At 39.2% G+C, this 13,627-nt stretch overlaps 1 protein-coding gene across 3 annotated transcripts in view; it reads left to right on the top strand.

Annotated features, from left to right (window-relative positions):
- The window catches only part of KIAA0825 (KIAA0825 ortholog), a 400,677-nt gene extending 387,279 nt beyond the window's left edge, over positions 1–13,398 (top strand). For all 3 annotated transcript variants that reach the window (XM_012178948.4, XM_060416005.1, XM_060416009.1), the window contains one exon: positions 10,909–13,398. In XM_012178948.4, the coding sequence (XP_012034338.3) occupies positions 10,909–11,074 (166 nt within the window). In that variant the 3' untranslated portion in view covers positions 11,075–13,398. The remainder of the gene's footprint in view (positions 1–10,908) is intronic.
- The last annotated feature ends 229 nt before the right edge of the window (positions 13,399–13,627 follow it).

The raw sequence follows: 13,627 nt of genomic DNA, 5'->3' as shown, positions 1-13,627 counted from the left end.
CCCTCCCCACCAATACAGTATACTAACGCATATATATGGAATTTAGAAAGATGGTAACGATAACCCTGTATGCGAGACAGCAAAAGAGACACAGATGTATAGAACAGTCTTTTGGACTCTATGGGAGAGGGAGAGGGTGGGATGATTTGGGAGAATGGCATTGAAACATGTATAATATCATATATGAAACGAATCGCCAGTCCAGGTTCGATGTAGGATACAGGATGCTTGGGGCTGGTGCACTAGGAAAACCTGGGTTTTAAAACATTAAGCAAAAGTAGTTACAGATTTGTATCATCTGGAGAACATACCAAAAAGTAGGTAGGTCTCATCTATTAAGTCTAGTATTATAAAGACCTGTCTCCAAAGTAAGAAATGGCAACCCACTCCAGTGTTCTTGCCTGGAGAATCCCAGGGACGGGGGAGCCTGGTGGGCTGCCATCTCTGGGGTCACACAGAGTCGGACACAACTGAAGCGACTTAGCAGCAGCAGCAGCAGCAGCAGCAACCAAAGTAAGAAGCTAGCTCTCTAACTCTGCGGTTTATGTGCATAAAAAGAGCTACTAAAAAATGGTGTCATTTACATTCACAGTGATTATATTCAACACTGGCTTTCTGGTTTATAACAGATTTTCCATAACTTTTTCTCAAATTCTGGATGGTATTTTATCTGACCCCTCCCTAAAGTTTGTCCTCTGGGATTAAGTGCTATTCAGAATCATGTTTCTACAGAAATGTCTTTAAAAAAGAACTTCAAATTCTATAGCTCTCAATTTTAGCATAGCATTTGATAAATGACCTTGCTACTTTTTTGTTTGTTTGTTTTTTATTTTATTTTTTAATATAAATTTATTTATTTTAGTTGGAGGTTAATTACTTTACAATATTGTACTGGTTTTGCCATACATCAACATGAATCTGCCACAGGTATAAACATGTTCCCCATCCTGAACCCCCCTCCCACCTCCCTCCCCATACCATCCCTCTGGGTCGTCCCAGTGCACCAGCCCCAAGCATCCAGTATCATGCATCTTACTACTTAAAAAAAAAAAAAATAGGAAGCATTCTGTCATTAATGCTGCTACATTTCCAGTGAAAGAAAAAGGACATGAATTAATCCCCAAGACTACCTCAGATTATTTCATGAGTCAAGGAAGAAATGCCTGAATTATGCCTTTCCCACAAACAATTGCTGAAGATTATTCAGTCAAGCCCATATGATGAACTCTTGGTGTGAATAAGCTCTCTGAAGAGAAGACCATATCCAGTTCTATTCACCTCTATATAACCTAGCCCAGTGTTTTGGGGTTAGTAGGCACTCAATAAATGTTTGCTGGATGAATGGACAAATTAATTATACACAGTAAAATTGTTCTAAAATGTGGCTCATTGTGATAGATATTGAATAAACTGTAAACCATAACAAATCTCTTAATAGTATAAGCTTTCAGTTCAGTTCAGTTGCCCAGTCTTGTCTGACTCTTTGCGACCCCATGGACTGCAGCACACCAAGCTTCCCTGTCCGTCACCAACTCCCAGAGTTTATTCAAACTTATGTCCATTCAGTTGGTGATGCCATTCAACCATCTCATCCTCTGTCGTCCCCTTCTCCTCCTGCCCTCAATCTTTCCCAGCGTCAGGGTCTTTTCAAATGAGTCAGTTCTTCGCATCAGGTGGCCAAAGTATTGGAGTTTCAGCTTCAGCATCAGTGTTTCCAATGAATATAAGCTATACGTGTACTAAAAGTCCAACATAGCAGGTAACTTAAAAGGTCCTCTAATTTCAGTCTTCTAACAGTTTTGTGTTTTACATTAGTCAAACACACTAGGTTGGCACCAAGTAAACATGATTTACTCTGTCTTGTTTCCATTGTACTAACATCTCATTCTTAAAAAGAATATAGAGATGATAAGTAAATGAATGAATTTGCAAGAAGTTGTCTTTTGGTATGATCACTGAATTTAAGAATTTAGTGATGTAGAAACTAAGGATGAAGTTACAAATTTTAAGGCTCTTAGAGTCCTCATTTTTTTATTCATACAAATAATTTAACAATACATATTGGAGATACCAACTACCATCACTTGTGACACTAGTGGCTAAAGATCATTTACCTAAGAATACATAGCAACACCTAAGCTTCTAACACATAGGAATCAAGAGATATTTTGTGAGCGCATGGGAAATAGATGGGGAAACAGTGGAAATAGTGTCAGACTTTATTTTTTGGGGGCTCCAGAATCACTGCAGATGGTGACTTCAGCCATGAAATTAAAAGACGCTTACTCCTTGGAAGAAAAGTTATGACCAACCTAGATAGCATATTCAAAAGCAGAGATATTACTTTGCCAACAAAGGTCCATCTAGTCAAGGCTCTGGTTTTTCCTGTGGTCATGTATGGATGTGAGAGTTGGACTGTGAAGAAAGCTGAGCGCTGAAGAATTGATGCTTTTGAACTGTGGTATTGGAGAAGACTCTTGAGAGTCCCTTGGACTGCAAGGAGATCCAACCAGTCCATTCTGAAGGAGATCAACCCTGGGATTTCTTTTGGAAGGAATGATGCTAAAGCTGAAACTCCAGTACTTTGGCCACCTCATGCAAAGAATTGACTCATTGGAAAAGACTCTGATGCTGGGAGGGATTGGGGGCAGGAGGAAAATGGGACAACAAAGGATAAGATGGCTGGATGGCATCACTGACTCGATGGACGTGAGTCTGGGTGAACTCCTGGAGATGGTGATGGACAGGGAGGCCTGGCGTGCTGCGATTCATGGGGTCACAAAGAGTCGGACACGACTGAGTGACTGAACTGAAAGTGTACAGGGCACTGTGCTGGTTGCTATCTGAAATACCCTCTTTGAAGAAAAATTTAGAGTAAAAATTATAATTAAAAGTCTTCCTCAAGGAACTGCCAATATAGATGAAACCATAGCACATGTGGGAAAAAATGCAATCATCAAATAACTGCTAAAGAACATAACAGAGAAGAAGTAACAAAGCAATATATCATTAATTTACCAAAATAGTGCTGATGTTAGGTATGATAGGACTCAAACGAAGACAAGCCAATCACATCAGGGTTAGGTAGTTGGGAAAGAGTTTATGAAAAAAGTGGGATATGGATTAAGTGTGAAGAATGTGCAGGATTGGGATGTATGAAAAGGCATTTCAAGTGAATGGCGCAGCGAAGTAAATAACGCAAACGTGGGAAAACATTGGTCTGAAGGTAATAAGGAAAATCATCTCCCAGAGGAGAGATGACGGCAGCTATTTCTTACTTAGTGGATTCTTGGTTTGTTTTTAAAGGATAGAACTCAGGAACAGCCAGATGGAAGAGACACCTAGGGTAAAGCATGGGGAAAGAAAATAGAGACCTCATGACCTGTTTCCCAGCAGGCTGCTCTCCCCAGATCCCCATGTGTTTCCCACCTCTCCTTGTGGGTTTTTATGAAGGCTCCATTACACAGGCATAATTGGCTAAATCACTGGTCACCTGTGATGGGATTTCACCTCCAGCTCCTCCTCTCTCCCCAGAGGTGGGGATTACAAATTCCAGCTCTCTAATCATGTGGTTCATTCCACTGGTCACCAGTCTCCAACCCTATGGGTTTCTGTTAACATAACAAAAGACACCTTTATAGCTCTCCTCACAGTAAATTCCAAGGGTTTTAGGAGCTCTGTGCCAGAAACTGGTAAGAAGACTGAAAATATATTTCTTATTATAAATCATACTATCACAGCACCTGAACCGTGGGCTGATTGCAGAGGGATGAATGTGAGAATGATTGCAGAGTAAGATGTCCCTTAACTGGCAACTGACAGTGCAGACAAGATTGGAAGCAGAGGTGTAAATTACTTTGTGAACTTCAGACCCTGTGTTATTGAGTGTGGGGGCTAAAGGTCAATTTGGGTAAGTTATATATATGCGTGTGTGTGCATATATATATATATATATATATATATATATATATGAAAAAATACATGAATGATTAATATAATTGGAATGGGAATGAAAATAACCATCAAGAAGTTGAATTTAGAGAGTTTAGGACAAAAATAAAATTTAAAGACACTGAATGACTGTTTGGGAGACACATGAATTACAGATGTGGAGACCGCAGCTGAATATGTGGGAGTAGCTGTGGGGTTTTCTGAGAGGGAAGAGAAAATAGTCTAGGACTGAATCCTGAAGTAAACTCACATTTCCAGGACAGCAGGAAAGGAGAGAGCAGAGAGCTAATTTTCCCCTCTGGTCTGTGCCGCCCTCTGAAGCCAGTCTGCACTATGCCGTACAGAGGAGAAGGACCTAAAGGGTTGTTTGAGGGGAATAAAGTCCAACATGACTTCATTTTTCATCCCTCAGATACCAGCTGGTAGGACAATTTGAAATCATTCATTTGACCAGATGGTTAATGTTGTTTAACAGTACAATTAGCTAATAAATAATTGTAAAGTACTTTGTAAATATAAAGTACTACATAATGTTTAATAATAACATTAAATCAGGCGGCTTATTTCACTCATTTTTATATCCAAGTGTTTTATTGGTGTTTCAGGAGAAATGCCAATAATATGATCGAATGCCATCGTTATAGATTGTACTTGAAAAATACAACAAAGGGATTATAGGGAAACAAAAGCAGCCTTGGCCATGCTAGGCTGAACAGAGTGAATGGGCAAGAAACGTCTCCTGCACCAAAGACAAGAGGCAACAACAACATGATCACAGAAATGTGTAACTGAACACTGAGTAACAAACCACTGTGATATGTAACAACTTCATCCTACCCACATATTTATTAAAAAGGGAATTTATCAGATAGAATGACGTGAAGGCACAGGGCCGGAGAAGGAACATCAACACAGGAGCTCTGGGGAAGCCACTGCATACAAGTAGTCTCATAAAATAATGAAATAATACCAACATGTTTTGATTCATAACTCACCTACTACTTACAATAATGCCTTAAGGTGCATACCATTCAGTTCAGTTCAGTCGCTCAGTCGTGTCTGACTCTTTGCGACCCCATGAATCACAGCACGCCAGGCCTCCCTGTCCATCACCAACTCCCAGAGTTCACTCAGACTCACGTCCATCGAGTCAGTGATGCCATCCAGCCATCTCATCCTCGGTCGTCCCCCTTTCCTCCTGCTCCCAATCCCTCCCAGCATCAGAGTCTTTTCCAATGAGTCAACACTTTGCATGAGGTGGCCAAAGTACTGGAGTTTCAGCTTTAGCATCAGTCCTTCCAAAGAAATCCCAGGGCTGATCTCCTTCAAATGGACTGGTTGGATCTCCTTGCAATCCAAGGGACTCTCAAGAGTCTTCTCCATCACCACGGTTCAAAAGCACCAATGCTTCGGTGCTCAGCTTTCTTCACAGTCCAACTTTTGCATCCATACATGACCACTGGAAAAACCATAGCCTTGACTAGATGGACCTTAGTCGGCAAAGTAATGTCTCTGCTTTTGAATATGCTATCTAGGTTGGTCATAACTTTTCTTCCAAGGAGTAAGCATCTTTTAATTTCATGGCTGCATTAATATCCCCTATTTTGCAAAATGAGGCAACAGAGATGTTAAGAAACTTGCCCAATATCACACAGCCAGTAACAGGCAGGATGTGGATTCAAACCTAGATAGTATGGCTATTCTGGGAAGAATCTGGGAAATACAACCTAGTGGGTCAGATGCAGCAGTAGCCTCTTCCTGCTTTTTCCTGCCTCAAAACAAGGACATGATGCTGGAGCTACAGCAGCCATCTTGGAGCCATGAGGTGAAGGGCAAGAAAACACAGAGGCATCAGCCCTGCTGCTGTCAAGCGACTTAACCTATGCCAGTGGTCACCTGCCTCTGGATTTCCCATTATACAAGAAAAATAAACACCTGTTTGTTTAAACCACCAGTCAGGGTTTTTGCTCTTTGCAACTTTAACCCATATGGCAAATAATAATGATACTACTAACAGTGAACATTTATTGAGTGTTTGCTATGAACTGTTTACTATTTTGTATGTTTTTTGTGTACTTAGTCATTTCATTCTGACGGCAACGCTATGAAGCAGGCACTGTGATTATTCCCATTTTCCTGCTCAGGAAACTGAAGCACACTTTATCTTACTTGTCTGTGGTCACACAGCTTATAAGGGATTCAAATCCAGCACCTGGCTTCAAAACCTCTATTCTTCAACAAATAGTACTCTAAGCAGTGAAGTATTATAAACAGCGTTTCAGTTACAATCACAAATTAAGTAAGGATCCTTCAACATTGTTTTGGAGACTCTAGAGCACATGTTTCTCAACAAGCATGCTATTGACATTTCAGGAAGACAACTCTTTATGGTTTAGGTTTGTTTTATATCAAAGATGTCTACAGTCTCTGTTCCCTGGTTCCCAGAGTCACTCCCTGGACAGTGTCAACCAAAAGTCTCTCCACATTTCCCCATAGGGAGATAGTATCACCCCAGTTAGGACCACCATTCTAGAACTTTATTCGGCAATGTTCTCTGTAATAGTCCAAATAGTAGATCATTTAAGCTTAATAGAACGTTGGTCTCAGTCAGTCTCACTCACAATCACTAAACTGCAACATTGTGGAATGAAATAAGTCAGACAACACACACGCAAATGAGCACAGCTGTGTTCCTCTCAAACTATTTTGTCCGCATTTTACAGATGAGAACCCTGGGGCACAGAAGCAGGTAAGAAACTCGCCGAGGGGACTCAACTATAGTACATATAGTTGTACTATGTACGTACAGTACACGTGTGTACATATATAGCACATATACATGCATATGAATGATATGAATTCAACCCAAAGGCAGAGTGATTCCAGAGCATGTGCTTTTAATCAGGGTACTTCTGAGTTCGCAGAATTTAGATCTTTTTTTTTTACTAGCACAAGGCATAGTAAATGCTTCAGAAAACTTCTCCCACACCAGATTCTGGCCCTACTCCTCTGCCTGTTGGTTGCTCTTTCCTATAGTAAGCACCACACCCACCCCGGACTTGCTTCTGGACAATCAGGACTCCGCTTCCAAGGACATACTTTGTGCTTAACCATTCCTCAGCTTGGCATTCCTGGTTGTCTCTGACATACAGCTATCCACAGAGGACCCCAAATAAAAGATTTTACCAAACTGATCACTGGAACAGTTACTCACTGATCTGTGACTGTTTTTATTTTACACCTCTCAAGGTCTTATTTAAGAGATCCCAAGTCTGCCGTGGCTCATCGAGATGAGCAGAATTAGAAAGCTCTTGGTCCATGGTCTGGTACATGTAAGAGCCTTTGTATTAACTACCAGTCACATAACATACAGAGGAGCATCCAGATAGCTCTAGTCTAGATTTCAATATTTGTGTAAATCCAGTTAGACCCACCAAAACTGAGAACCCACAAGTCAGTTCGAGTAGTACTAGTGAGCAAGGTTGTGACTGTTAGTTCTGTTCAGAGTATTTCAGCCCAGGTTTTAGGTTCCCTGTTGTGTTTGGATGAAAAAGGACCCCCTAATCAAACAGAGTCAAGTTCCCACATCTACTCAACTAACCAAGGAGCCTTATGGATGAGGCACATTCTAGAAGATGGTTAAGATTATGGTACAGATCAGTGAGGTCTCATGGGATTTCGCTGCTCATAAGTGTCTAAGATTGCAGTTCTTTTTCCAAGGTACGCAGGTGGGGAATTTACCAAAAGTGAAGGAGAGCAGTCTACCAAAGATGGGAAAAATGGAAACATTATCACTTCATAATGCTTTTTAAAAAGAACTAAACTACACTGGTTCCAACTTGTTTTCTTTTTTTTTTTTTTCTGTACAGACAGGCTTTCATTACAGATTTTAAATATAATAAAGGAAAGTAGGGAACAAACTATGTGCGACCCATGGACTGTAGCCCACCAGGCTTCTCTGTCCCTGGGATTTCCCAGGCAAGAGTACTGGAGTGGATTGCCATTCCCTTCTCAAGACCTTCCCAATCCAGAAATCCTACCCACGTCTCCTGAGCCTCCTGCACTGTCAGACAGATTCTTTACCAATAAGATACCAGGGGAACAAATTTCCTAGTTAATTATGTTTAATAAATTGATATATTATTTTTTTCCAATAGTTTTTTTTTATAGAACTGACTTGTTTTTGCACTGCATTAACAAAGCCTAAAACTAAGAATTATATATAAATTCTTAAGAACATATAAATGTGAAATATAATAATGCTCATGAAAATAAACATAGATTCGAGGCCCTATTATTTTTATTTGATATAAATAAAATTATTAGGGGAAAATATAGTTCTAATAGTATTTTCCTCCTATCTTGGTCATATTAATAATTTCTTATTTTCTTATGAGTCAGTTTTTTTCTTCAAAGCAAATATAAGAAGGTTGTGGTAGGTAAATAACTCTGCCTAATATTGTTAATTGCTAACAGCTCAGTTATGCTGTGATGTACCTATAATTGTCAATAAGCTTCAGAAATCCTTATCTTGGAGTCTATTATGTATACAATTCATTTAAATTACATTAGTTATACAAATTTTTTAATGAAGCAGAGAGATTATACTTTCAGTTTTCACAACTAGAGATAATGATCAAAATATTTATGTTTACATTACATATTTTGTTCTGTTGACATTCATGATTCACTTAGTACAATATTAGCACGTTACATGGGGGGAGAAAAGACAAATCTAATTTTTTATGTTTGGATTTTTTGAATATCTATACTATATATCCGGAGAGGGCAATGGCACCCCAATCCAGTACTCCTGCCTGGAAAATCCCATGGTCAGAGGAGCCTGGTAGGCTGCAGTCCCTGAGGTCGCTAAGAGTAGGACATGACTGAGTGACTTCACTTTCAGTTTTCACTTTCATGCATTGGAGAAGGAAATGGCAACTCACTCCAGTGTTCTTGCCTGGAGAATCTCAGGGACAGAGGAGCCTGGTAGGAGGCCATCTATGGGGTCGCACAGAGTCGGACATGACTGAAGCGAATTAGCAGCAGCAGCAGCAGCATACTATATATCTATATATGAATTTTAGAAAGTTCTTTTTTAAAATGTCTAGCCCAATTCCAGTAACATTATTCAGGGAATAAAGTATTCAAACTATTTTTAATCTTAATTAATGATACTTGTAGAATGGTTTTTAAAACATGGTAAATGTTGCATTTACAAGCCCAGACTCCAGAACGTGAATCCCTGATTTCAATCCAAAGATAGTTGGTCAAGTGACATTAATATTCTATGCCTGTTTTCTCCTCTATAGAATGGGGATAGCAACATTTTGTCGTAAGGATTTAAAGATTGATACATTAGTGCTATGTCAGTAATTTCTGTTAATATTTTCCTGCTTGGAAGGAGTTCAACTCAGTGTGAAAATTAATGATGCCCAAGTTCACGTATATAAAATGAGTAATGACAGTTTTTAATCTTCAAAATTGCATGAAAGCTGTATATGGTATACTTATACCTTAAAGGATACTCAAAGTATAATTTAGCACCTTATATGCTAAATTTTAAATCTCAAAGTAGCGAGCTCAGGAGTACTGCCCCTTGTCGTATGACTTGTGGTGGTGAAAAATCTCTTATCTTTCAAGCTGCTATTAAAACCTATATGATCCATGACCCCACTCTGACCATATGGGAACAGATGGAGAAACTAAGATGGTATGGGGTCCAGGCAAGGTTGGGGCTAGGAGATGAGGAGGGTTCCAGACAGAGGATAAAGAAGCAAAGTACAGGAAACCCAAGTACATATATATATCACATCCTAGGACTGGCCAGGCATAGTGAGCCTAACACTCCAACAAGGAAACCTGTGTGCAAGCAGATTTTTATGGAAAATGCAATGCCTCTGCTTTCTTTTCACTACTCAAACAAGATCAGAACAATCTCACGCCAAGTTTTTATCCTTTCCTCTTGTATGACAGGCTGTTTATTATCCAAGAATTCCGATGAGAATAAAATAGAGGGCTTCTGGAAGACATTCAGTGAACAGCTTCTTGTCTGTTAGAATCCTATCCATTTAAAACCCTTCTAGCAGAGTGTCTTTTAGGATGTATCAGCATTGGTTTTAGAATCCTTCTGTGACAGCACATCATGGTTGATGTGCTGGTAGAAACAGGAGTGAGGAAAAGAGAAAGGAAATATACGCAGATGAGTCCTTGCTGTATGCTGGGTTAAGTACGCCGTGGCCAATCCTGAACAGTGGCACATATAAGAGAAATGATTAACTGCACTTGGCTTACTGTGCTATGTACTTTGCAGGATTATATACGTATATAGTCCCATATTCTAACATTTTGCTCTGTATCTCACAATCACCCAGAATTAGAAAGTCTTTAGTCTTTTCTTTTTTTTTTTTAAGCAAATGCTCTATGGAACCTTGCTAACAATTTGGTGCTTTCTTGGGTGATTTAAATTGATTATTTCAAATCTGATCTTATTTCTAGGAAAAGATGGACCTGCCTTTAAGGTATATCCAGTGCAGTGTGGTCTTCTTCTTGTGGCTAAAGCCTTCCTGGTGAACTTCTCTGCAACTTAAGGCCACTGATATGTTGATCAGTGAGGGAAAAAATACTGTGAAAAATATTCTGTTATTAATTGCAAATCTAATTCTAGATTGTATTTATATGCACGCATATCCTGGGAAGCCATACAGTTTTTAAATCTAGAAATATAGAAAACTCACTTAGAACTATACTTAGAAACTCCCCTGGAGTGGCACTGGTTGGACTACTTTGCTCCTCTGCTGAAGCAGTGCTCATGAACTGTAAGAGACAGTGAGTAAAAGAATAAAGAAAGAGAAACACTCAATAAAGCAGTGACTGCACTTGCTCAGGCCCTGAATAACTGAGTGTTTACTGGAGTCTGGAAGTTACAAAAATGCTAAGATGTGATTTTTCTTTTAGGTGGGAAATGAGGAAGGATGAAAAACTAGCAGAGGAAGAAAAAGCAATGCTGGAACATCTAAAGCTTATATGCAACGTCCAGGACTCTTCTGCCTCAGATAACACAGAGGAACAGTCATCTGCAGAAAACAGCAACAGCTTTATTTTAGGAAGTGATCATATGTAATGGAGTAGGCTTTCTACTCTAGTCAGAATGAACCTCTGAAGTGCTGTGAAGCATGAAACCCATGAGTAATCGCTCAACTGAAAAGGAGAACAGCACATAAAGAATAAAATGCTATATATTTTTCAGTTTAAAAATAATTTCAAATGTTTTTTTCTTTCCTCAGTCTTTTCTCTTACTATGATATAACTGCTGCCATCTCGTGTTCCCTTTGAATTACTTTTTTTTTCCCCCTTCAGTTTTCAAGTATCTATGACAACAGGCAAACTGTTTAGAAATCTTTTCCCTAAGGATTTTAAAACACAACATTTGAATGTTAAGTTGGAATCACTTGGCCCCTTGAGGGTCATCTGAAAAGTTCAAATTAATTTTGTAGCCGTAACCCAAGTCCAGATCGTAACTGCCTTTAATAGCACTGCTGTACCAGTCTCCTTTCCCATCGCCTCTTCGTCATCCAATTTATTTTAATCAGAGCCACAAAAAGCACTCTCTTGAAGTATAACTTTAGTAATATCTATGCCTACGGTGGGCTTCATTGGTGGCACAGTGGTACAGAATCCCCCTGCCAATGTAGGAGTTGCTGGTTCGATCTCTGGGTCGGGAAGATCCCCCGGAGGAGGAAATGGCAACCCACTCCAGTTTCCTTGCCTGGAAAACCCCATAGACAGAGGAGCCTGGCAGGCTACTGTCGATGGGTTGGCAGAGTCAGACACAGCTTAGTGACTAAATAACAACAATCTGCATGTCCATAGTGATTTTTCAAACATCACATTCAAACTTCTAATCATATGCTTTCAGAACCTATACCCAGAGGTGCCAAGTTCAAGGAACTGCCTATCATCTGAGCCACACACCTGTCATTTTTCCCAAGAAGAAATCATCTTTCCCCCAAAGTCATGTTCAAAACTCACTCTAGCACTTCATTATCCATAATTTCATAGTTTCTATTACTTCTCTTATTTCCAGTACATTGATACACACACATGCACAGACACAAAAGAAATGGAATATGTTCTCGTGCCGTCTATGCCAAGTAAAGTTGTATTTACTGTATCCTTCCAATCAGTGCCTGATATTAGATGAAAAAGACATCAAAGGCTTTATGATGTAATTTGAAGTCTCCGTTTATAACAGTAGTCACCCCAAATGTCTACTATAGTTATTCATCTAATAATAAATGTTATTAAACATTTATTAAACAGTTAATTAACAGTTATTAAACAGTTAATAAACACAGTTGCTTAAATGGCTGTCATTGTGAGAAGACAGCAAAGACAATTAGACTGTTGAGCAATCTATAGGACATCTGGGAGAAGCCTTATATCATGAATTATTTTAGACCATATGACATTGAACATCATAGTCTCTGAGATTCTCAGGTTATTCAGGCCCTCACATTCTGTGAATTTTATAAACTGTTTCAGTTCAGTTCAGTCACTCAGTCGTGTCCGACTCTTTGCGACCCCATGAATCGCAGCATGCCAGGCCTCCCTGTCCATCACCATCTCCTGGAGTTCACTCAGACTCACGTCCATCAAGTCCGTGATGCCATCCAGCCATCTCATCCTGGGAGAGGTGTGTATAGGCTACCCAATTTCCAAGGGAAAGTACTTGAGCATTTTGCAAAGAGTGAAGCTTGGCGGAGGCCACCTTAGAGAATCTCTTGCATTGTTTCCTTTCATAAAACACATGAATGGCCATGTGGTCAGCTGCTTGCCAAATGACACAGTTTATTTTTAAAGAATTTTACTTTGGTTGGCCAGTATAATCATAAACCAAGTATTTTAAGACATGGTTGAAATAATTTCTAAAAATTCTTTTGAAGACCATTTAAAAAATGGTAAGAAACTTTTGTAAAAATTAGACTTCTGTATAGTATTACCTATAAACAGTTACTATAACAACCAACATAAGGCAACAGTTGACTTTTATTCCTTCAGCTTAGGGATGTAATAATGCTGCATAAGTATGTTTTATTAGAATAGACACTAAAATAGTTTAAAAAAAATTGATCCAAAAACTAAATAAAATCATCTTATAAAGTTACAGGATTTCACATTTGGTTTCTTTTGCCTAATATATCTAAAGATCATCTGTTAACACTATTTTTAATTGAATCTGTACATTTCTGTATTAATCCTGGAAAGTGATTTGGTTTGTATTAAAAAAAAAAATTCTGTATGGTTCCTTTTCGAAAGGAAAGGTGTATAATATGGAGAGAATGAGATGAGGTGAAAGGAGACCAGGGTTTTCACTTGATTTCTGTTCTACATGGCTCTATTAAAGTACTGTAGTTATAAGTGCAATAAATTTATTTTTTCTTAAAATTTTTAATTGAAGGACAATTACTTTACAATACTGTATCGGTTCCTGTCATACAGCGTGAATCAGCCATAAATATACGTATGTCCCCTCCCTCTTGAACCTCGCTCCCAGCCCTTTAGGGTGGTGCTGAGCCCCAGTTTCAGCTCCCTGTGTTACACAGCAGCTTCCCACTAGCTGTGTGTTTCCCGTACGATCGTGTACACATTTTAGTGCTGCTCTCAGCTCGCCCCG

Source organism: Ovis aries, chromosome 5 (assembly GCF_016772045.2).
Source record: "Ovis aries strain OAR_USU_Benz2616 breed Rambouillet chromosome 5, ARS-UI_Ramb_v3.0, whole genome shotgun sequence".
Lineage (NCBI taxonomy): Eukaryota > Metazoa > Chordata > Mammalia > Artiodactyla > Bovidae > Ovis > Ovis aries.
Note: the sequence above shows the minus strand (reverse complement) of the source record. Positions and strands in the feature narration are given on the sequence as shown.